Source organism: Bombina bombina, chromosome 9 (genome assembly GCF_027579735.1).
Source record: "Bombina bombina isolate aBomBom1 chromosome 9, aBomBom1.pri, whole genome shotgun sequence".
Classification (NCBI taxonomy): Eukaryota; Metazoa; Chordata; class Amphibia; order Anura; family Bombinatoridae; genus Bombina; species Bombina bombina.
In genome coordinates, this window is record NC_069507.1 from 69,176,156 (window position 1) to 69,201,679 (window position 25,524).

General features: G+C 40.6%; 1 protein-coding gene across 1 annotated transcript in view; it reads right to left on the reverse strand.

Annotated features, from left to right (window-relative positions):
* LOC128639935 (interferon-induced protein with tetratricopeptide repeats 5-like) overlaps positions 1–22,634 on the reverse strand; it is a 38,323-nt gene extending 15,689 nt beyond the window's left edge. Inside the window, exon 1 of the mRNA XM_053692202.1 lies at positions 22,538–22,634. Within this exon, the coding sequence (XP_053548177.1) occupies positions 22,538–22,542 (5 nt within the window). The 5' untranslated portion in view covers positions 22,543–22,634. The remainder of the gene's footprint in view (positions 1–22,537) is intronic.
* Between the last annotated feature and the right edge of the window lie 2,890 nt (positions 22,635–25,524).

The window sequence follows — 25,524 nt, forward strand, 5'->3', positions numbered from 1 at the left end:
GTTACCCTTAGTCTCGCTGAGAGATGGACCGCTTAGTAGCCTGGATTCCTATTGCTGAAGAGGGGAGAAACTGCTTTCCATAGTATTCTATATGAGTCTCGCAAATGTAGAATAATCCCCCTTAGCTGTAGTACAGCTAGGATACCCTTCTGCCCACAAAAACGAGTCAACGCTGCGATTGAGGGACAACCAAGAACTGAGGACTGGGATGCCCAGCCTGCTTTTTATTTAGGTTACATGCACACAGGGCACTCCCAGGGGGGGAAGCATAAAATCCCCCATCACACATTTAGACAAAGCCCTTGGACAGGCCACCGCAGATAACAAGTACACACAAGAAAACAATTGAGTCCTTCTTATCACCTAGCAGTGAATGCTTATCACAAACTTAATTACAGTACACAATATGCTAGGAAACCTGCCTCAGAAAATAGTTTTCTCAAAACTGAACAGAGTTAACCCTTTATGAAATGATACTTGTTACAGTTTTCTTGGAGCCCTTCTTAGGCGCTGGCTTGGCTGGTTCAGGCATTGCTGCTGGGAAATAAGTTTCTTCACCACAAAATAACTAATGCTTCTGTAACAATTTGTTTCTCTTAAAGGCACAGTAACGTTTTATATATTTGCTTGTTAACTTGATTTAAAGTGTTTTCCAAGCTTACTAGTCTCATTATTAGTCTGTTCTAACATGTCTGACATAGAGGAAGCTCTGTGTTCATTATGTTTTAAAGCCATGGTGGAACCCCATCTTAGAATGTGTACCAGATGTACTGATTTCATGTTAAACAATAAAGATCATTTTTTGTCTTTAAAAACATTATCACCAGAGGATTCTGTCGTGGGGGTAGTTATGCCGACTAACTCTCCCCACGTGTCAGACCTTTTGACTCCCGCTTTAGGGACTCACGCTCAAATGGCGCCAAGTACATCAAGGGCACCCATAGCGTTTCTTTACCAGGGGATTCTGTCGAGGGGAAAGTTATGCCGACAAACTCTCCCCACGTGTCAGACCCTTCGACTCCCGCTTCAGGGACTCACGCTCAAATGGCGCCAAGTACATCAAGGGCGCCCATAGCGTTTATTTTACAAGACATGGCAAAGGTGGTGAATAATATTCTGGCAGCAGTATTAGTCAGACTACCTGAAATTAAAGGAAAGCAGTTAGCTCTGGGGGTAGATACAGAGCATACAGATGCTTTAAGAACCATGTATGATACTACCTCACAATATGCTTAGTCTGTGGGTGATTTTTTTTTTTTTGACTCAGGGAAGATGATTTAACCTGATTCTAATATTTCTACATTTAAAATTTATGCTTGAGAACCTCCACTTGTTGCTCAGGGAGGCTTTGGCTGCTCTGAATGAATGTGTACAATCGCAGGGCCAGAGAAATTGTGTAGACTGGATAAATAATATGCAGTGCCGGTGTGTACTGATGTTTTTCCAATACCTAAAGAGGTTTACTAAAAATTTTTTTTAATAAGGAATGGGATAGACCAGGTGTGCCGTTCTCTTCCCCTCCTATTTTTTAGAAGAATGTTTTCTAATAGTTACCACCACACGGGACTTCTGGCAGACAGTTCCTAAGGTGGAGAGAAGAGTTTCTACTCTAGCTAAGCGTACCACTACCTCTGACGAGGACAGTTGTGCTTTTTAGATCCAATGGATAAAAAATGTTTATTCAACAGGGTTTTATCCTGCAGCCCCTTGCATACATTGCTTCTGTCACTGCTGCTGCGGCGTTCTGGGTTGAGTCTCTTGATGAGGCTTTACAGTTAAGCGACTCCATTGGATGAATATATTTGACAAGCTTATGCTAGCCAATTCCTTTGTTTTCTGATGCCTTGTTCATTTGACTAGACTAACGGCTAAGAATTCTGTTTTTTACTATACTGGCGCGCAGAGCGCTATGGCTTATATCATGGTCAGCTGTCGTGACTTTAATAAATAAGCTACTTAACTTCCCTTCAAGGGGCAGACCCTATTCGGGCCTGGTTTGAAGGAGATTATTGCTTATATCACTGGAGGAAAAGGTCATGCCCTTCCTCAGGATAGGTCTAAATCAAGGGCAAAAAAAAAAAAAAAAGTCTAATTTTCGTACCTTTTAAAAACTTCAGGGCAGGTGTGGCATCCTCTTCCTCTAAGGCAAAACAAGAGGGAATTTTTGCTCAGTCCAAGGCGGTCTGGAGACAATCGGACCTGGAACAAAGATAAGCAGGCCAAGGAGCCTGCTGCTGCCTCTAAGGCAGCATGAAGGAACGGACACCTATCCGGTAACGGATCCTATAGGGGGCAGACTTTCATTCTTTGCCCAGGCGTGGGCAAGAGATGCCCAGGATCCCTAGGCATTGGAATTTATATCCCAGAGATATCTTCTGGATTTCAAAGATTCCCCCCCAAAAAAAGGGGAGATTTCGCCTTTCACAATTATCTGCAAACCAGATAAAGAAGGAGGCATTCTTACATTGTGTACGAGATCCATCCAGTTCCAAGAGAGGAACAGGGACAGAGTTTTTACTCAAATCTGTTTGTGGTTCCCAAGGAGAGGGAACCTTCAGACCTATTTTGGATCTAAAGATCTTAAACAAATTCCTCAGAATTCCGTCATTTAAGATGGAAACTATTCGTACCATCTTAACTATGATCCAGGAGAGTCAATAGAGGACTACAATGGATTTGAAGGATGCTTATCCTCACATTGTGATGCATAAAGATCACCATCGTTTTTCAGGTTTGCCTTTCTAGACAGGCATTACCAGTTTGTAGCTCTTTCCTTTGGGATATCTACAGCCCCAAGAATCTTTATGGAGGTTCTGGGGTCGCTTTGGCGGTCCTTAGACCGCGGGGCATAGAAGTGGCCCCTTATTTAGACGACATCCTGATACAGGCGTCAAACATCCAAATTGCCCAGTCTCATACTGACGTAGTACTGGCATTTCTGAGATCACATGGGTGGAAAGTGAACAAGGAAAGAGTTCTCTATCCCCAATCTCAAGGGTTTCCCTCCTAGGGACTCTGATAGATTCTGTAGAAATGAAAATTTACCTGACGGAGTCCAGGTTGTCAAAGTTTCTAAATTTCTGCCGTGTTTTTTTCATCCCATCCGCGCCCTTCGGTGGCTCAGTACATGAATGAAATCGGCTTAATGGTAGCGGCAAGGGACATAGTACCGTTTGCACGTCTACATTTCAGACCGCTGCAACTATGCATGCTCAGTCAGAGGAACGGGGATTACACAGATTTGTCCCCCTGTTAAACCTGGACCAAGAGACCAGAGATTCTCTTCTCTGGTGACTATGTCGGGTCCATCTGTCCAAGGGTATGACCTTCCGCAGGTCAGATGGGACAATTGTTACAATAGATGCCAGCCTTTTAGGTTGGGATGCAGTCTGGAACTCCCTGAAGGCTCAGGGATAGTGGACTTAGGAGGAGACCCTCCTTCTAATAAATATTCTGGAACTGGGAGTGATATTCCATGCTCTTCAGACTTGGCCTCAGTTAGCAACTCTGAGGTACATCATACTCAGTCGGACAATATACACGACTGTGGCTTACATCAGCCATCAAGGGGGAACAGAAGTTCCCTAGCGATGTTAGAAGTCTTACAATAATTTACTGGACAGAGACTCACTCTTGTCTATCAGCTATCCATAACCCAAGTGTTGAGAACTGGGAGGTGGATTTTCTAAGTCGTCAGACTTTTCTTCCGGGGGAGTGGGATTTCCTCCGGAGGTCAAGACCAAGCAGGAGAGGGCTTTGGTGTTTTTCACAGCGCCTGCGTAGCCACGCAGGACCTGGTATGCAGATCTGGTGGACATGTCATCCTTTCCATCACGGTCTCTGCTTCAGAGACAGGTCCCTCTACCTCAGGGTCCTTTCAACCATCTAAATAGAATCAATCTGAGATGGACTGCCTGGAGACTGAACGCTTGATGTTATCAAAGCATGGCTTCTCCGAGTCAGTCATTGATACCTTAATACAGACATGAAAGCCTGTCTCTAGGGAAATTGAACATAGATATGGTGTAAATATCTGATTGTTATGAATCCAAGGGTTACTCATGGAGTAAAGTCTGGATTCCCAGGATATTATCTTTTCTCCAAGATGTTTTTGAGAAAAGGGTTGTCAGCTAATTCCTTAAAAGGGGACAGATTTTTACTCTGTCTATTTTTTTGCACAAGCGTCTGGCAGGTATTCTAGACGTTCAGGCATTTGGTCAGGCTTTGGTTAGATCCAAGCCTGTGTTTAAAACTGTTGCTCCGCCATGGAGCTTAAACCTGATTCTTAAGGTTCTTCAAGAAGTTCCGTTTGAACCTTTTTTGTTCCATAGATATCAATCTTTATCTTGGAAAGTTCCTTTTGGGTAGCTAATTCCTCGACTCGTAGAGTCTCCAAGTTATCTGTGTTACAATGTGATTCTCCTTATCTGGTCCTTCGTACGGATAAGGTAGTCCTGCGTACCAACCTGGTTTTTTTTCCTAAGGTGGTATCTAACAAGTACATCACTCAAGAGATAGTTGTTCCATGCTTGTATCCTAATCCTTCCTCAAAGAAGGAACGTCTATTACACAATATTGGACGTGGTTTGTGCTTTAAAGTTTTACTTACAAGCTACTACAGTTTTCATCAAACGTTCACCTTGTTTGTTGTCTATTCTGGACAGAGGAGAGGTCAAAAGACTTCAGCAGCCTCTCTGTCTTTTTGGTTAAAAAGCATAATTCATTTAGCTTATGAGACTGCTGGACAGCAGCCTCCTGATGGGATTACAGCTCATTCTACTAGAGCTGTGGTTTTCACTTGGGCCTTTTTAAATGTGGCTTCTGTTGAACAGATTTACAAGACGGAGTCTTGGTCTGCGCTTCATACTTTTCAAATTTAACAAATTTGATACCTTGCTTCTTCGGAGGCTATTTTTGGGAGAAAGGGTTTTTTACAGGCAGTGGTAACTTCCGTTTAAGTACCTGCCTTGTCCCTCCCATCATCCGTGTACTTTAGCTTTGGTATTGGTATTCCATAAGTAATGGATGATCCGTGGACTGGATACACTTAACAAGAGAAAACATAATTTATGCTTACCTGATAAATGTATTTCTCTTGTAGTGTATCCAGTCCACGGCCCGCCCTGTCACTTTAAGGCAGGTAATTTTTTCATTTGAACTACAGTCACCACTGCACCCTATGGTTTTTCCTTTCTCTGCATGTTTTCGGTCGAATGACTGAATATGGCAGTTAGGGGAGGAGCTATATAGCAGCTTTGCTGTGGGTGGACTCTTGCAGCTTCCTGTTGGGAAGCAGAATATATTCCATAAGTAATGGATGATCCGTGGACTGGATACACTACAAGAGAAATAAATTTATCAGGTAAGCATAAATTATGTTTTTGTTCATAGTGTTAAACAATACCTTTATATAATTATGAATTATTAAATTAACATGTAACATTTCAGTATTTAACATTTTAAATATTCATATTTATAGTTATCTTTTCTATGTAAAATATATTAGTCAACATTATTGTCAACTATTCACATGACTTTATATTCAATATATGTATATTTTATTTTTCTGTGTCTGCTGTATTTTGAGCCTTTATGCCTAGGAGAGGCTGCTGTATTTTGACCTTTATGCCTTGGAGAGGCTGCTGTATTTTGAGCCTTTATGCCTAGGAGAGGCTGCTGTATTTTGACCCTTTATGCCTAGGAGAGGCTGCTGTATTTTGACCCTTTATGCCTAGGAGAGGCTGCTGTATTTTGACCCTTTATGCCTAGGAGAGGCTGCTGTATTTTGAGCCTTTATGCCTAGGAGAGGCTGCTGTATTTTGAGCCTTTATGCCTAGGAGAGGCTGCTGTATTTTGAGCCATTTAACAGCTGCATATAACACGCTGAATGTAAACTGCAAATTACCTTTTTTTGTCTTACATAAACTTGAATGGGAGCTGAGAACAAACTTCCACAGACATAGTTTGGTGAGTGCAAAATGCATTGTAAATTGACAAAATTGTGTTATCTTTTTGATAGCCAAGTTAACTATTTTTGACCAGTTGAAAAAAAAAAATACTGCAAAAAATACTACTTCAATAATGTGAACTCAGCTATAGTTAATTATTCCTTATTGCAAAGATGATATGATTAAATGATTTAGAACATGTAATTATTTTGCATTATAATTTACATTTAAAGGGACACTGAACACAATTTTTTTCTTTCGTGATTCAGATAGAGCATGACATTTTAAGCAACTTTCTAATATTCTCCTATTATCAATTTTTCTTCATTCTCTTGGTATCTTTAGTTGAAATGCAAGAAAAAATGCCAGGCAATTTTTGATGAACAACCTGGGTTGTTCTTGCTGATTGGTGGATAAATTCATCCACCAATAAAAAAATGCTTTCCAGAGGTCTGAACCAAAAAAAAAGAAAAAAGAAAAATTAATTATAGGAGTAAATTAGAAAGTAGCTTAAAATTGCATGCTCTATCTGAATCACAAACGAAAAAAAAATCGGGTTCAGTGTCCCTTTAAGTCAAATGTATGTGAGAATAACTTTATTGAAAACTAGTGGGAAAGCCTGCCCTGGTGGACTCCGAAAATGGCAGGGTGGCGAAAGCACCTGGATGCAGCTTACGCTTTTTCACTTTTGCTCTCTCCCCCCCTCTCATTTGCTCTCTCTCCCTCTCTCTTTTCCTGTCTTCCCCCCTCTCTTTTGCTCTCTCTCCTCCTCTCTTTTGCTCTCTCACCCCCCTTTCTTTTGCTCTCTCCACCCTCTTGTTTGCTCTCTCTCTCCCCCTCTCTTTTGCTCTCTCTCTCCCCTTCTCTTTTGTGCTCTCTGTCTCCCCCTCTCTATTGCTCTCTCCCTCCTCTCTATTGCTCTCTCCCCCCTCTCATTTGCTCTCTCTTTCCCCTCTCATTTGCTCTCTCTCCCACCTCTCTTTTGCTCTCTCTCCCCCCTCTCTTTTGCTCTCTCCCCCTTCTCTTTTGCTCTCTCTCCCCCTCTCTTTTCCTCTCTCTCCCCCCTCTCTTTTGCTTTCTCTCCCCCCTCTATTTTGCTCTCTCTCCCCTCTCTTTTTCTCTCTCCCACCCCTCTCTTTTGCTCTCTCTCCCCCTCTCTTTTGATCTCTCTCCCACCTCTCTTTTGCTCTCTCTCCCCTTCTCTTTTTCTCTATCTCTCCCCTCTCTTTTGCTCTCTCCCCCTCTCTTTTACTCTCTCCCCCCTCTCTTTTACTCTCTCCCCTCTCTTTTGCTCTCTCGCTCCCCTTTTATGCTCTCTCTCCCCCTCTCTTTTGCTCTCTCTCCCCCTCTCTTTTCCTCTCTCTCTCCACCTCTCTTTTGCTCTCTATCTCCCCTCTCTTTTGCTATCTCTCCCCCTCTCTTTTGCTCTCTTTCCAGCTCACTTTGATCTCTCTCCCCCCTCTCTTTTGCTCTCTCTCCCCCCTCTTGTTTGCTCTCTCTCTCCACCTCTCTTTCTCTCTCTCTCTCTCTCTCTCTCTCTCTCTCTCTCCCCCTCTCTTTTGCACTCTCTCTCCTTCTCTTTTCTCTCTCTCCCCTCTCTTTTGCTCTCTATCCCCTCTCTTTTGCTCTCTCTCCCCTCTCTTTTGCTATCTCTCCCCCCTCTCTTTTACTCTCTCCCTCCCTCTCTTTTGCTCTCTCTCCCCCTCTTGTTTGCTATCTCACCCCCTCTCTTTTGCTCTCTCTCTCCCCCTCTCTTTTGCGCTCTCTCTCCTCTTTTGCTCTCTCTTTCCCCCTCTCTTTTGCTCTCTCTCTCACCTCTCTTTTGCTCTACCCCCCTCTATTTTGCTGTCTCTCCCCCTCTCTTTTGCTCCTTCTCCCTCTCTCTTTTGCTCTCTCTCCCCTCTCTTTTGCTCCCTCTCTCTCTCCTCTCTTTTGCTCTATCTCCCACCTCTCTTTTGCTCTCTCTCCAACCTCTCTTTTGCTCTCTCTCCCTCTCTCTTTTGCTCTCTCTCTCCCCTCTCTTTTGCACTCTCTCTCCTTCTCTCTTTTCTCTCTCTCCCCCTCTATTTTGCTCTCCCTCTTCCCTCTCTTTTGCTCTCCCTCTCCCCCCTCTATTTTGCTCAACCTCTCCACTTCTCTTTTGCTCTCCCTCTCCCCCCTCTATTTTGCTCTCTCTCCCCCCTCTTATTTGCTATCTTCCCCCCTCTCTTTTGCTCTCTCTCTCTCCCCCATCTCTTTTGCTCTCTCTCCCCCCTCTCTTTTGCTCTCTCTATCTCCCCTCTCTTTTGCTCTCTCTCTCCCCTCTCTTTTGCCCTCCCCCTCACCTCTCTTTAGCACTCTCTCTCCCTCTCTCTTTTGCTCTCTCTCTCCCCTCTCTTTTGCTCTCTGCACTCCCCTCTTTTGCTTTCTCTCTACCCTCTCTTTTGCTCTCTTTCCCCCCTCTCTTTTGCTATCTCTCCCCCCTTTCTTTTGCTCTCTCCCTCCCTCTCTTTTACTCTCTCTCCCCCTCTTGTTTGCTATCTCTCCCCCTCTCTTTTGCTCTCTCTCTCCCCCTCTCTTTTGCGCTCTCTCTAGTTCTCTTTTGCGCTCTCTCTCCCCCTCTCTTTTGCTCTCTCTCTCACCTCTCTTTTGCTCTACCCCTCTATTTTGCTATCTCTCCCCCCTCTCTTTTGCTCTCTCTCTCCTCTCTCTTTTGCTCCCTCTTTCTCTCCTCTCTTTTGCTCTCTCTCCCCCTCTATTTTGCTCTCTCTCTTTTGCTCTCTCTCCCCTCTCTTCAAAAATATATTTGTCTTCACTATGTTTATTTATTTTCTCTTTGCATATAATTTTATATCTTTTATACTTATTAAACTGTAATTAAGAATTAAAATAATTTTATAATACAAAAATCATTTTAAATAAAATAATATCTAACCTTTACAGTTATTAAAATAACAATTGCAAGATACTATTCTATGAAAAAAACAAAACAGTGTAAAATGAAATGATTGTAGGTACAATCAGTAAAATCTTATAGTTACCTCATGATGAGAATAACAAAACATAACAGTGTGAAGTTCTCAAGTCAGGGAAGTAAAGTTGATGCATTGTCTACACGATGCTATATAGATACTGTATATATATATATATATATATATATATATATATATATATATATATATATATATATATATATATATATATATATCTTTCTGGGAGAGGCCCATCTTATTATCCTATAGCCTGTGTGCTGCATCATCAGACACTCGCACAGAGTACATTAGTGAATCAAATCATCTGATTGGGATCTGATTCACTTTATCCTGGTCCACCTGTTTGTTTACAATATTTAAACATTGTGCTTTTATTTAAAAGGGGAGATGTGATCAGTTGTGGGGTCTTTAGTTCACTTTCATGATGTTCTTTTGTAGTGATCAGTTAAATAGTCTGTGTGTGTGTGTGTGTAGTGAGGTGATCAACCCTGATATGATTGATATATATATACTGCTCCTTGTGACAACTAAACATTTTTCTTCATGTGTTTTAGTTGTTTGTAATAAATTACTTGCTATGGTCAAATAAAATAATATGTATGTCACACTAAAACTGCACTGTATTGGGAAATGTGTCAGGATTAGTATGAAATCAGGTCCCTTATGTTAGTGCTGATTTAACTCTGCACCTCCTGAATCCTTGCTTGACATTTGCCGATTTCGATGGTATGTAATGGGGGGGGGGGGGGGGGGCGGCAAAATGTATCCTCGCCTGTGTGGCCAAAAATCCTAGCACCAGCCCTGGATGTAAATGTCTTTTGATTATTGTACTTTGCAACTGAATAAGTAATTTACTGTGTAATATGTTGGAGATTTATTAAAGTGATGTTAAACTCTCCCCTTTTTAAAATCAGATCCAGCTTGTTAGTAATATTTTAGATGAAATTTAATTCAAACCGTTCAGTCACAGAAAAACTGACTTTAGAGCGCGTGGTATTTGAATTTCACTTCTATATTAAAAAGTAAATTACAGCGCTTCTTCATTACAACTGATGAATTAAGGCTGTGACACACTGCAAGCGGAGCGGTGCGCAGCGTGTAGATGCAGCTGTGCACGCTCAGTGTGTCCTGCCTTTTCATCTCTGAGCACTCTGCTGCGTCAGGTCGCGTAGCTGAGCACTCAGAGATGAAATTATTGAACTTCAGAAGCGATGCGACGCGGTGCAAAGCAGCTGCATCGCCTCACGCTGCATCGCTTGCAGTGTGTCACAGCCTTTAAAATCCATCTAGAAAATTATAACTTTCATTCCAGGGGCGAGATTACATATGCGGCATAGGTTAGCGCTGCGGAATCTTTTGGGGCTCTACAAATAACCGATAAAAATAATAATAGGTTTCAGCGCAACTTCTGAAAACCTCATCGCCCGTAAGTTCAACTCGCACATCAGGTGAATCACATAAACCGAGCCGGTGTTCTATCAGATTCTGCTACTTTGTCAGAATCTGCTCCCTCTGACTGCGCATGCTCTGTATGACGTAATCGCACTCCACATATGTTAAATAGGAATGTGTGGAATGCGATTATGTCAATCAGCAACATGCGCAGTCAGAGGGAGCAGATTCTGACTTGGAAGCTGTAGTGTCGGATTTTACTGCCCAAACAAATGCACGCATGCGCTGTTAGATCGCTTGTCACGGTGAGGAGGATAAATGCTACAATTAAGGCTGTGACACACTGCAAGCTTCTGAAGATCAAATATTAAATCTCTGAGCGCTCAGCTACGCGACTTGACGCAGCAAAGTGCTCAGAGATGAAAAGGCAGGACACACTGAGCGCGCACAGCCGCCTCTACAGGCGGCACGCCGCTCCGCTTGCAGTGTGTCACAGCCTTCACTCTCTTTCCCTTTTCCCTCATCCCAGGCTTCACCCACACATCACTTCTATTTATTTAACCCCATGCAGTGCCACAACACAGCAGGTGCAGTACATCTCAAAGTAACTAGTTTAATAAAGGCTGTACAGTTATAAAAGAGATGTACTACACCTGCTGTGTTGTGGCACTGCATAAGGTTAATTAGAAGCAATGTGTGGGTGAAGCCTGGGATGAGGGAAAGGGAGAGAGAGTAATTGTAGGCTTTATCCTCCTCACCGTGACAAGCCATCTAACAGCGCATGCGCACATTTGTTTGGGCAGCAAAAGCCGACACTACAGCTTCCAAGTCAGAATCTGCTCCCTCTGACTGCGCATGTTGCTGATTGACATAATCGCATTCCACACATTCCTATTTAACATATGTGGAGTGCGATTACGTCATACAGAGCATGCGCAGTCAGAGGGAGCAGATTCTGACAAAGTAGCAGAATCTGATAGAACACCAGTGTTCTATCTTATTTTCATACCCATCCGATGTTGCTTCCCTCTAACTGAGCATGCTCAGTATGAAGTAATTGCAATTCCACAGCTGACTGAAAGGAATGTGTGGAATGCAATTAGACACGCGCAGAGTTAGTGAAAGCAAAATCTGGAGAGACATTTACCTCTTAACCCCTTAATGACCGCAGCACTTTTCCATTTTCTGTCCGTTTGGGACCAAGGCTATTTTTACATTTCTGCGGTGTTTGTGTTTAGCTGTAATTTTCCTCTTACTCATTTACTGTACCCACACATATTATATACCGTTTTTCTCGCCATTAAATGGACTTTCTAAAGATACCATTATTTTCATCATATCTTATAATTTACTATAAAAAAATTTATAAAATATGAGGAAAAAATTGAAAAAAACACACTTTTTTTAACTTTGACCCTCAAAATCTCCTACACTTCAACAACTACCAAAAAACTCCCATGCTAAATAGTTTCTAAATTTTGTCCTGAGTTTAGAAATACTCAATGTTTACATGTTCTTTGCTTTTTTTGCAAGTTATAGGGCAATAAGTACAAGTAGCACTTTGCTATTTCCAAAAAAATTAAAAAAAAATTAGCGATAGTTACATTGGAACACTGATATCTGTCAGGAATCCCTGATTAACCCTTCACATATATATATTTTTTAAAAGAACACAACCTAAGGTATTAAACATGGGGTATTTTGCCTCTTTCCATGCAACTATTTTACCACCAATCTATGCCAAAGTTTGAAAAAAAAAAAAAAAAGTGGTGATTTTTTGACAAAATAGCAATTCAAGAATACATTTACTGAGAACGTTAAGGGTTACTGCCAAATAACACCCCAATATGTCTTCAGCAGCATCTCCTGAGTACAGTGATACCACCCATGTATAGGTCTGTTGGGTTCTCTGGGGGCTAAAAGGCCTTATTTTTAGGGGGCGCATTCCAGTTTTTTAATTTGGAATTTTCACATCTGTCGTCATGCACCCATGTCCTATTTGGGACATTTCTGAAGCCGGACAATGCAAATTACCCCCATCAAACCATATATTTTTAAAAAGTAGACACCCTAGGGTATTTCAAATGCTGGTATTTTAACACTTTGCATGCACTAATTCAACCACCAGTCTTTGTCAAACTTTTGGGTAGTCATTTTGGTGTGTTATTTTTCACACGCATTGTACTTTAGGCATGGATTCTCAGTTCCTGTTATATGTTACTGACCAAAAACACCTCAATATGTGTTCAACAACAACTTCTGAGTACAGTGATACCCCCCATGTATAGGTGTGTCGGGTTCTCTGGGGGCTAAAAGGCCTTAATTTTAGGGGGCGCATTCCAGTTTTTCAACTTGGAATTTTCATATCTGTCATCATGCACCCATGTCCTATTTGGGACATTTCTGAAGCCGGCCAATGTAAATTACCCCCATCAAACCATATATTTTTGAAAAGTAGACACCCTAGGGTATTTCAAATGCTGGTATTTTAACACTTTCCATGCACTAATTCAACCACTAGTCTTTGTCAAACTTTTAGGTAGTCATTTTTTTGCATTATTTTTCACACACATTGTACTTTAGGCATATATTCTCAGTCCCTGTTATGTGTTACTGCCAAAAAAAACCTCAATATGTATTCAACAACATCTCCTGAGTACAGTGATACCCCCCATGTATAGGTGTGTCGGGTTCTCTGGGGGCTAAAAGGCCTTAATTTTAGGGGGGGCATTCCAGTTTTTCAACTTGGAATTTTCACATCTGTCATCATGCACCCATGTCCTATTTGGGACATTTCTGAAGCCGGCCAATGTAAATTACCCCCATCAAACCATATATTTTTGAAAAGTAGACACCCTAGGGTATTTCAAATGCTGGTATTTTAACACTTTCCATGCACTAATTCAACCACTAGTCTTTGTCAAACTTTTAGGTAGTCATTTTTTTGCATTATTTTTCACACACATTGTACTTTAGGCATATATTCTCAGTCCCTGTTATGTGTTACTGCCAAAAAAAACCTCAATATGTATTCAACAACATCTCCTGAGTACAGTGATACCCCCCATGTATAGGTGTGTCGGGTTCTCTGGGGGCTAAAAGGCCTTAATTTTAGGGGGCGCATTACAGTTTTTCAACTTGGAATTTTCACATCTGTCATCATGCACCCATGTCCTATTTGGGACATTTCTGAAGCCGGCCAATGTAAATTACCCCCATCAAACCATATATTTTTGAAAAGTAGACACCCTAGGGTATTTCAAATGCTGGTATTTTAACACTTTCCATGCACTAATTCAACCACTAGTCTTTGTCAAACTTTTAGGTAGTCATTTTTTTGCATTATTTTTCACACACATTGTACTTTAGGCATATATTCTCAGTCCCTGTTATGTGTTACTGCCAAAAAAAATCTCAATATGTATTCAACAACATCTCCTGAGTACAGTGATACCCCCCATGTATAGGTGTGTCAGGTTCTCTGGGGGCTAAAAGGCCTTAATTTTAGGGGGCGCATTACAGTTTTTCAACTTGGAATTTTCACATCTGTCATCATGCACCCATGTCCTATTTGGGACATTTCTGAAGCCGGCCAATGTAAATTACCCCCATCAAACCATATATTTTTGAAAAGTAGACACCCTAGGGTATTTCAAATGCTGGTATTTTAACACTCTCCATGCACTAATTCAACCACTAGTCTTTGTCAAACTTTTAGGTAGTCATTTTTTTGCATTATTTTTCACACACATTGTACTTTAGGCATATATTCTCAGTCCCTGTTATGTGTTACTGCCAAAAAAAACCTCAATATGTATTCAACAACATCTCCTGAGTACAGTGATACCCCCCATGTATAGGTGTGTCGGGTTCTCTGGGGGCTAAAAGGCCTTAATTTTAGGGGGCGCATTCCAGTTTTTCAACTTGGAATTTTCACATCTGTCATCATGCACCCATGTCCTATTTGGGACATTTCTGAAGCCGGCCAATGTAAATTACCCCCATCAAACCATATATTTTTGAAAAGTAGACACCCTAGGGTATTTCAAATGCTGGTATTTTAACACTTTCCATGCACTATTTCAACCACTAGTCTTTGTCAAACTTTTGGGTAGTCATTTTTTTTGTGTTATTTTTCACACACGTTGTACTTTAGGCATATATTCTCAGTCCCTGTTATGTGTTACTGCCAAAAAAAACCTCAATATGTATTCAACAACATCTCCTGAGTACAGTGATACCACCCATGTATAGGTGTGTTGGGTTCTCTGGGGGCTAAAAGGCCTTATTTTTAGGGGGCGCATTCCAGTTTTTCAACTTGGAATTTTCACATCCCATGCACCCATGTCCTATGTAGGACATTTCTGAAGCCGGCCAATGTAATTTACCCCCATCAAACCATATATTTTTGAAAAGTAGACACCCTAGGGTATTTCAAATGCTGGTATTTTAACACTTTCCATGCACTAATTCTTTGTCAAACTATTAGGCAGTCATTTTTTGTGTGTTATTTTTCACACACCTTGTACTTTAGACATGAATTCTCAGCTCCTGTTATGTGTTACTGCCAAAGAAGACCCCAATATGTGTTCACCAACATCTCCTGAGTACAGTGATACCACCTATGCATAAGTTTCTTGGCTTGTTCGGGGGGTGTAATGCCAAATGTCCAACATGCGTTTGTGATTTTTTTTTTCACATTTAACATATTTTCTTTGCCTATTGTCTTTTTGGGGGTATTTTAACATACCCCAATTTATTTGTTTCCATGAATGTGCATATTTTTGAAATGTTGACACCCCAAGGTATTGTATATGGTGTGCTTTGATGCATTTGAAGTAACTGTTTTAGCTAAAAAAATTGGAGAAAGTGTATGGTGGCATTTTTTCAATTTTCATTTTTACACACACATTGCTTTTTGACTATGATTTAGGAGAGACTGTTGTAAGTTAGTGCAAAAAAATACTTCAGGTTGTTTTCTGCTAGGCACCCTGAGTACACCTATGCCCCCCATGCATAGGTTTGCCAGGATTTTGGGAAGGTTATGTTACAATTTTATGACTTGTGATTTTAGTTATTAAGTGAGAGTATTTCTTCTGATAGGCCTATCTTTAGTTTGGGGCCTATTGTAAACCCCACTTTTATTTATTGCCATGAATGTGCATATTTTTGAAATGTTGACACCCCAAGGTATTGTATATGGTGTGCTTTGATGCATTTGAAGTAACTGTTTTAGCTAAAAAAATTGGAGAAAGTGTATGGTGGCATTTTTTCAATTTTCATTTTTACACACACATTGCTTTTTGACTATGATTTAGGAGAGACTGTTGTAAGTTAGTGCAAAAAAAATACTACAGGTTGTTTTCTGCTAGGCACCCTGAGTACACCTATGTCCCCATGCATAGGTTTGACAGGGGTTTTTGTAAAAAAAAAAAAAAGAACAGCCCCATTTTAGAAAAAAAAATATATTAGTGAAATGTAAAAATCTGGCACATTAAAAGTAAAAAAATAACAAAAAATTTAACAGTAAACATAACAAAAAAAAAATAACAGCAAATTTATTTATTTTTTAAAAATTGACCATTGTATGGTACCGCTTGAAGCAGTCCCCAATGCAGAGTCCAGGCTGTCCAGGGCAATCAGGACAGTGATATACAGTGTCCCTTCTCTGCCCCCTCTTGGTACAGACTCTGCATTTTTTTTGTGGTCTCTGCTTTGCGGCAGTAGGGGGGATTTTAAAAATAAAATGAGTAGCCCCAACTCTGCTCTCTCCCATCACCGCCCGGGGAGCAGGTGCATCATGGTACAAAATCCCCGAAATGATCTGGAGCTGAAATTGTAAAAAAGTCAGTTTCATTCCGGGGTTTGCTTTTTTGAACAACAAAAAAGCGTTGTGGGTTGCAATCTGCATTAGGTAAATTGCAACCTTTTTGTACCAGGCCCTTGTCTTCCGCATAATTAGGTAGGGCTGCAGCAGCTGATCTGCCAGATCAACCCCACCCATATGTCTGTTATAAGACTTGATGCACACTGGCTTCCTTATGATCTCAGCTCTGCCACGTACAGAGACCGCCACCGTCCTCTCTGTGTGGATGGTGGTAAGAAGGTATACATCCTTCTTGTCTCTGTACTTCAGTGCCAACAGCTCCTCTTGGCGCAGAGCAGAGGTCTCCCCCCTTCGTAGCCGGGTGCGTACAAGTTGTCCTGGGAAACCTTTGCGGTTCTTTTTAATAGTACCGCAAGCTACTGTATCAAAGCAATACAGTAGCTTGAACAAAAGGACACTTGTATAAAAATTGTCTAAGTACAAGTGATACCCTTTGTTCATTAGGGGTAATATCAGGTCCCAGACAATCTTGCCAGTGGTTCCCATATGTTCTGGGCAACCTGGAGGGTCAAGGTGGCTATCCTTTCCCTCATACACCCGGAAGGCCTGAGTATACCCAGTCTCGCTCTCACAGAGCTTATACACCTTTACCCCATACCTGGAGCGCTTGGAAGGAATATACTGCTTGAATCCCAGCCTTCCCTTATACTTCATCAGGGATTCATCAACGCATATATTCCTTCCAGGTGTATAAGCCTCTGCAAACCTGGCAGAAAAGTGGGTAATCAGGGGGCGGATTTTATACAGCCTGTCAAATTGGGGATGCTCCCTAGGGGGGCACAGGCTGTTGTCGCTGAAGTGCATGAAATGAAGAATCATTTCATATCTCTGCCTCGACATACATAAATGGGGGTAGAGCAGATGGGGCTACTGCTCCAGTAGGAGCGAACGGAGGGTTTCTTTATGATGCCCATCAGCATAGTCAATGCCCAGAATTTTTTAAATTCTGGCACATTGATGGGGGCCCATTGCTGCTTTGCCAAATATGTTTCAGGCTTTGCAGCACGGTACTGATGGGCATATAAATTAGTTTGGGCGACAATGTTCCCCAATACATCATCACCCAGAAACACCTCCAGAAACTGTTGGGGGCTAAAACCTGCCACATCTATATTTATGCCAGCATTTGCTGTGAAGGGTGGGATATCTGGCCTCTGGAGATGAGGCGTTACCCACTCTTCAGCGGCAATGGCAGCAACACGCCTCCTTCTAGCAGGGGGGCTGGCAGGGGGGCTAGCAGGGGGGCTGGCAGGGGGGCTAGCAGCCACAGATACATCACTATCAGTTGAGACTGCATCTAATGATGTATCTGAGCATATGGCAGGGTCAAAATTGGGGTCTGAGTCAGACATAGAGGCATCTGACTCTGACGCAAGGATGGCATACGCCTCCTCAACACTATATCTTTTCTGTGACATTTTTGTATCTGTCACAGAAAACCAAAATTAATTAATTAACTAAATGGCCTTTGGGTTTTTTTTTAAAAAAGTACAGCTATGCTAATGCCAGTGATTTATAGCGATCACTGGCAAGCTAGGGGTTAAATACTCTTTAAATTAAATTAACTAAATGGCCTTTGGGTTTTTTTTTAAAAAAGTACAGCTATGCTAATGCCAGTGATTTATAGCGATCACTGGCAAGCTAGGGGTTAAATACTCTTTAAATTAAATTAACTAAATGGCCTTTGGGTTTTTTTAAAAAAAGTACAGCTATGCTAATGCCAGTGATTTATAGCGATCACTGGCAAGCTAGGGGTTAAATACTCTTTAAATTAAATTAAATTAGCTAAATGGCTCTGAAAGGAGCCTTTGGGTTTTTAAAAAATGACAACAACAAAAATTAACCCCTAAAAAAATGCACAGACAGCAAAAATGTACAGCTATGCTAATGCCAGTGATTTATAGCGATCACTGGCAAGCTAGGGGTTAAATACTCTTTAAATTAAATTAAATTAGCTAAATGGCTCTGAAAGGAGCCTTTTGGTTTTTAAAAAATTACAACAACAAAAATTAACCCCTAAAAAAATTCACAGACAGCAAAAAAGTACAGCTATGCTAATGCCAGTGATGTATAGCGATCACTGGCAAGCTAGGGGTTAAATACTATTTAAATTAAATTAAATTAGCTAAATGGCTCTGAAAGGAGCGTTTAGGTTTTTAAAAAATTACAACAACAAAAATTAACCCCTAAAAAATGCACAGACAGCAAAAAAGTACAGCTATGCTAATGCCAGTGATGTATAGCAATCACTGGCAAGCTAGGGGTTAAATAGTCTTTAAATTAAATTAAATTAGCTAAATGGCTCTGAAAGGAGCCTTTGAGTTTTTAAAAAAAAATACAACAACAAAAATTAACCCCTAAAAAAATGCACAGACAGCAAAAAAAAGTGCAGCTGTGCTACTGCCAGTGATTTATAGTGATCACTGGCAAGCTAGGGGTTAATGGCTCTGAAAAGAGTCTTTGGATTTTAAATTTTTTAACAAATGTAAGAAATAAATCTCTCTCTGCTAAATACAGGTCTCTCTCTTTCTCCAACAAAATGGCAAGTGAGGAGAGGGAGGGAGATCCACACTGATCAGAGTCAATATTTACAAATATTGACATGATCAGACAAATGGGGTATTTTATTATTATTATTTTTTTTTTCTAAGAAGGCTCAGATTGGGTGACCCTAGCTTGCCCCTATGGTGAGACAGGCTAGGGACACCCCCAGATGCCCCATGATGCACCGGGCATCGCCATTTTGGCACTTAGCACACTAGCAGAGCATCGGAAGCGTGTCCAATCGCTTCCGATGCTCTGCTGCACTGCCGGGCTCCACGTGGAGCAAAACCGGAAGTGATCACTCAAGGGGGAGTGATCGCTCCGGTCCCGGCACTCCGTAACAGCACTGCAGGGATGCCCAGACATCGAGGCATCCCTGCAGTACTGTAATAGTGCCTGGAAGCGATCTTGATCGCTTCCAGCACTCACTTTAGCCGAGGACGTGCAGGGTACGTCGTCAGGCGTTAACTGCCTTTTTTTTTCAGACGTACCCTGCACGTCCTCGGTCACTAAGGGGTTAAAGAGGCAACTCACCCCCATGCGCATGCTCAGTAGAAGCAGAGGGGATTTCGTCCGATATTCATACCCCTCAAACTGCCCATAGGTATCATAGCCATTAAACAAGTTCTTTATTCTTAAAGTTGCAGGTGGGGGGGATTTTATTACATATTCATACTATATATACATTGTGATGCCCTCAAACTGCGTGTCTTAAAGGGGTAGCTGTTTTTTTATGATATCTCTGTGTCTTAAAGGGGCAGTAGGGGGGATTTAACTGAATACCCTGTGTCTTAAAGGGGCAGTTGGGTTAATTTTTAATGACTATCCTGTGTCTTAAAGGGGTATTTGATGTGATTTTACTTATTGCCCTGTGTCTTAAAGGGGCAGTTGGGTTAATTTTTAATGATTACCCTGTGTCTTAAAGCGGTATTTGAGGTGATTTAACTTATTACTCTGTGGCTTAAAGGGACAGTTGGGAGAATTTAACTAATTACCCTGTGTCTTAAAGAGACAGTTGGGGGAATTTAACTGATTACCCTGTGTCTTAAAGGGACAGTTGGGTAGATTTAACTGATTACAATGTGTCTTAAAGGGGCAGTTGGGTTAATGTTTAATGATTATCCTGTGTCTTAAAGGGGTATTTGAGGTGATTTTTCTTATTGCTGTGTATCTCAAAGGGGAAGTTGTGTGTGATTTTGTTGAGTAACATGTGTCTTAAAGGGACAGTTGGGGGGAATTTAACTGATTATCCTGTGTCTTAAAGGGACAGTTGGGTGGATGTAACCTATTCCCCTGGGCCTTAAAGGGAAAGTTGGGATAACTTAACTGATTACCCTGTGTTTTAAAGGGACAGTTGGGTGAATTTTTAATGATTACCCTGTGTCTTAAAGGGGCAGTTGTGGGTAATTTTGCTGATTACCCTGTGTCTTAAAGGGGCAGGTAGGAGAATTTTAACGATTACCCTGTGTCTTAAAGGGGCAGATGGGAGGATTCTACTGATTGCCATGTGTCTTAAAGGGAAAGTTGGGGGGATTTAACTGATTACCCTGTGTCTTAAAGGGTCAGTTAGGGGGGATTTAACTGATTACCCTGTGTCTTAAAGGGACAATTGGGGTGGATTTAACTGATTACCCTGTGTCTTAAAGGGTCAGATGGGGTTTATTTTACTGATTACCATATGTTTTAAATGGGCAGGTGGGGGATTTTAATGATTACCCTGTGTCTTAAAGGGGCAGATTAATTGTAGATATCACTGACAATTGTTTTATACTGCTATTAATTATTATTATTTATAATTACAAAGATATACAACATGTATTGGTTGGCAACTGCTGAGATAAGTACACCAGCATTTTACTGGAGGTTGCTGCTGAGATAATAATAAATTATGGGATGGACAGTCTATCAGTCTATCTATTGATTTCCTCTGAGGAAACAGACAGAGATCTGAGAAACTAGTTGCTTGTTTATCCATTGTTACGGTCACATGTGTGACATTTTATATTGTATTTTACTGCACCATTAAACTATGGTATTTTAACTCTTCGCTGAGAGCCTGAGCTTGATTGAAATCTACCCTGGAGTGATTTGTTGCACTGCCTTGGTCAGTGAACTGGGACACTGTGAACTCCCAGTCTGCCTCTATAAGCACAACAGAGTGCTGCTTTACTTGTGAGTATAAAATCTGTATTCACCTATTTTTACATTTGTCCAAACTATATCACACGAGGAGGCGCCCTTGTCTTTGTGATTTTCTTTGCACAGAGAGAGTATTTACCCAGACTGGTTTTGTGACAAGGAGCTGACTTCTGGATCTAAGGGAGAATCTTATATATGTGCTACCCAGGAGGACTAATAAACCTCTGAAGTGCCCTCCTAATCTTGAGACTGTCTGAGCATCAATATCATATACAGATAAGAACTTATTAGAGACTTAATACTATTTATTTATTATATATTGTTTTCAGCTGCATTTTCTGTTTATATTGATCTCATCACATCACATTTGATGAGAGTCCATGTCTCATTTTTTCTGTAATTGTCATTATTATTTTGTCTTTATACATTATTATCTGATCATTTTATATTATTTTTATAGTGTTTATTGTTTTTACTATACTTCAGTATTATCCTACAGATTGTTGTAATACATCTATATTTATATTAGGCCTTGGTTGGCCTTTTTTATTTAAATTATATATTTCTTCTAGCGCCCCCTAGAGTTACGCTTGCATAGTGTAACAGGTATTTCTATAGCTTTATAAATAAAGAATAATAATAATAATAATAATAATAATTATATTTAAGTTAGTGGGTGTTAGAGTTATACTTAGATTTAGGGGTTAATATGTTTATTATAGTGGCGGTGACATTGGGGGTGTCAGATTAGGGGTTAATAAGTGTAGGTAGGTTGAGGCGACGTTGAGGGCGGCAGATTAGGGGTTAATAAGTGTAGGTAGGTTGCGGCGACATTGGGGGCGACAGATTAGGGGTTAATAAATATAATGTAGGTTGCGGCGATGTCCGGAGCGGAAGATTAGGGGTTAATTAGTATAATGTAGATGGCGGCAATGTTAGGGGCGGCAGATTAGGGGTTAATAAGTATAATGTAGGTGGCGGAAATGTTAGGGGCGAATTATTAGGGGTTAATAATATTAAACTAGTGTTTGTGAGGCGGGAGTGCGGCGGTTTAGGGGTTAATATGTTTATTCTAGTGGTGGCGATGTCCAGAGCGGCAAATTAGGGGTTAATCATTTTATTATAGTGTTTGCGATGCAGGAGGGCCTCAGTTTAGGGGTTAATAGGTAGTTTATGGGAGTTAGTGTACTTTTTAGTTATGAGTTTTATGCTACGGCGGTGTAGTGTAAAACTCATAACTACTGACTTTCAAATGCGTTAGAAATCTTGACAGGATAGGGTGTACCGCTCACTTTTTGGCCTCCCAGGACAGACTCGTAATACCAGCGCTATAAAAGTCCCAAAGAAAAAAGACTTTACAAAGTTTACGTAAGTCGTTTTGCGGTAAGGCCAAAAAAGTGTGAGGTGCCCCTAAACCTGCAAGACTCGTAAAACCAGCGGTAGTAAAAAAGCAGCGTTAGCACCTGTTAATGCTGCTTTTTAGCTTACCGCAAAACTCGTAATCTAGGCCTATGAAATTATAAAATAAAGTTAAATTGAATAAGGTCTAAACTTTATAGTATTGAGATAATAATTGCAATAAAAAGCTACCATGATAAAAAAAACAGTATAACATAAAACTATTCCAGATACAATCAGTAAAATGTTATATTTACCCCATGATGATGAAAATGTTGTTTATCCTCTAGTATCTCAGGGTGAAGATGATCATCTGATTACTGAGGCTGAGTTTTTATACTATGCTAGGAAAGAAAACAAACTGCTGTATGACAGACTAGTGGGAGGTGAAAGTAAAGAAATGAAACTAAGAGATTGAAACCAACACTGAAAATAGAAACTAGACTTAGAATCTAAAAGTCAGAACAGGTCTGACTGGTGTGTTTTATTCTATCTATTGTAAATACCTTTACTTTTGGCAATGCAATAATAATAATAATAATTATACTAATAATAAGAATTGGTGTTATAATATTTATCATAAACACGCTATATGTTTAGGTATATCCCACTCGAGCGCTAATTGCACTAGATGTAATATTTTTGTGCTCATCCTGTTGCGCTCATATTATGAGTTGAAAGTAAACTGTTTTCGTTTGCGTGCTCACCCGACAAGAGCAAAAAGCAGAAGTTAGAATATTGCGTACGCGTTTGCGTATTCCGCCATAGAAGTCAATAGAGAAAAATGTGGAAAAAACCTAACAGGCCACTCTGCACGAAAACCTAACATATTCTCATTTGCGCTAACCCGACATGAAAATATGAACATTTCACATTCAAATGTTCTACACATGGAAGAATATGTTCTATTTATTCATAAATGAATATTTCTATATATATATATGTGTCACGATTCCACCTTTACTCACAACTGTCCACCTTAACTATTGCACTATATAAGATTATCAGAGACACCTGTTCAATGCTTGATTATTGATGTGTGTAACAGCTGAACTATCTGTGCTCATCTTCTATCCTCTTTCAAGCCTTAAACCAAGCTCTGTGGAATTACCTACTCTACCTTAATTGTATGCATACAATCCTACTACAGCCGGAATCTGCTTAAGCAAATCAACCACGGAACTCTGCCTTACCATTACCCATAGCTGTCTCCGCTGACGTCATCTATCTCCGACTGCCAGCTGAGTCTCACGCTTCCCTGCTGAACTTCTGAGCCCACGCGGCTTACCCTTACCTTCGGCATCTTAGTTGTGACTGTGCTGCTGTGAGGACGCAGCACACGCTACCCTTCACAGAACTTGTCACTCTGCCAAAATCCGTCATCATACTCGAGTCAGCGCTGCTGAGTGTACGCAGCACACGCTTCCTTGCAGTGACCCTGACAGCACATCAAACTCTGATCAGGTACTAATCCTCTCACACCCAGAACTGTGTAACCTCTCTTGTAAGTGCTTCTATTGTTTACCTTTACTTTGAACCGCACTTCTGCATATTATCTGTTATACTGAATCTGTGACTTTATTAATCATCTCTCAGAGTATATTAACCTTATCGTATACTTGCCAGCAGTGATTCTATAAGTGTAATGCATATCATGTGACTAAACCATTATTAGTCACTATCTTAGTTTTATTGCGAATGTCTGCTTAAAACTTCTTAAATCAATTACTCATAGTAAATTTCTGCTTAATCCTTTTGCTTCAATCATTTAAGCTATATGATTTGAACTTAGGATCAAGCTACAAACCTACTATTAAATAATTGTTAGAATTTAGTTCATTACAGAATAATCAAGCCTAAAAAAGTGCTAAGGATTCACACTGAGTTATGAATCCTGCAGCCATGGCAAATGAAATATCTAGTTTAAACCAGAAGGTAGAAATTCTGGCTCAGGGTTTAACTGAGTTAAAGAATGAAAACAATACATTGAAGCGTATCTTGAATGAATTCATCACACAAAAGACTTCTGAACACCCTGAACCAAAAATTAACCCTCCATGTGTGTTTGCAGGTGTTCGCACTCGTTTTCGCGAATTTCGCAACGCCTGTTTACTTATGTTTTCTATGAAACCTAAAACATATTTTTCTGACAGAGTGAAAGTATGTACTGTGATATCCTTTTTAAGTGGTGAACCCAGGTTATGGGCTGATACATTTTTTGAAGTTAATGATCCCATATTAGGGTCTTTGGAGGATTTCTTCAATGCAATGGCCTTACTGTATAAAGACCGCAACACCCAACTTACAGCAGAAAACAACCTGAGAACACTTAAACAAGGAAAAAGACCAGTTGAAGACTACGTCGCAGAGTTTCAGCTATGGGCCACGGAGTCTCAGTGGAACTCAGTCTCCCTACGTAACCAGTTTCGCCTCGGACTGTCCGAACATTTAAAGGATGAGCTTTCCCGTATTGAGTTCCCAGACACCCTTGAGTCTCTTATAAAGATTTCTATCTCTATGGATAGGAGATTCAGGGAACGCCGTGCCGAAAGGGTACCATCTGAAACCTACCCAAAGAAGTACCACTTACCCCAAGTAGAGAAACCTTCTTCTGGTCCTATACCTATGGAAATCGGAACAATAAAGGGACCATTGACATATGAAGAAAAACAACGTAGAAGGAATTTGAATCTATGCATGTACTGTGGAAACAAGGACCATGCTGTATCCACTTGTCCGAATCTACTGCGCCAGAAGAGGGGTAAGATACTGATAGTTAACCCTCAAATAAACTCTAAATTGATATCACACTTAACCATTTCATTGTCTTTGCAGTGGGATCAACAACTTCTCCGGAATGAAGCCATGATTGATTCAGGGGCTTTCAGCATTTTCATGGATCAAAGTTATGTTACAAAAAATAAAATACCCAGTGTGTCAAAGCAATTCCCTGTGTATGTAAAAGTTATTGATGGTTCCACTCATTTAAAAGGTCCAATAACACATCACACTATTCCACTACTCACTACAACTGGTAATGGGCATACTGAATATATCTCAATTAATATACTACCCAATTCCATACACCCTATAATTTTAGGTTACCCTTGGTTACGTCAACATAACCCAAATATAGATTGGGCTACTAATACACTACAGTACACCTCTAAATACTGTTTCTCTACTTGTTACCCCACACTCTCGTTGAACCACATACAACCTCAGATACCCTCAGAATATATTG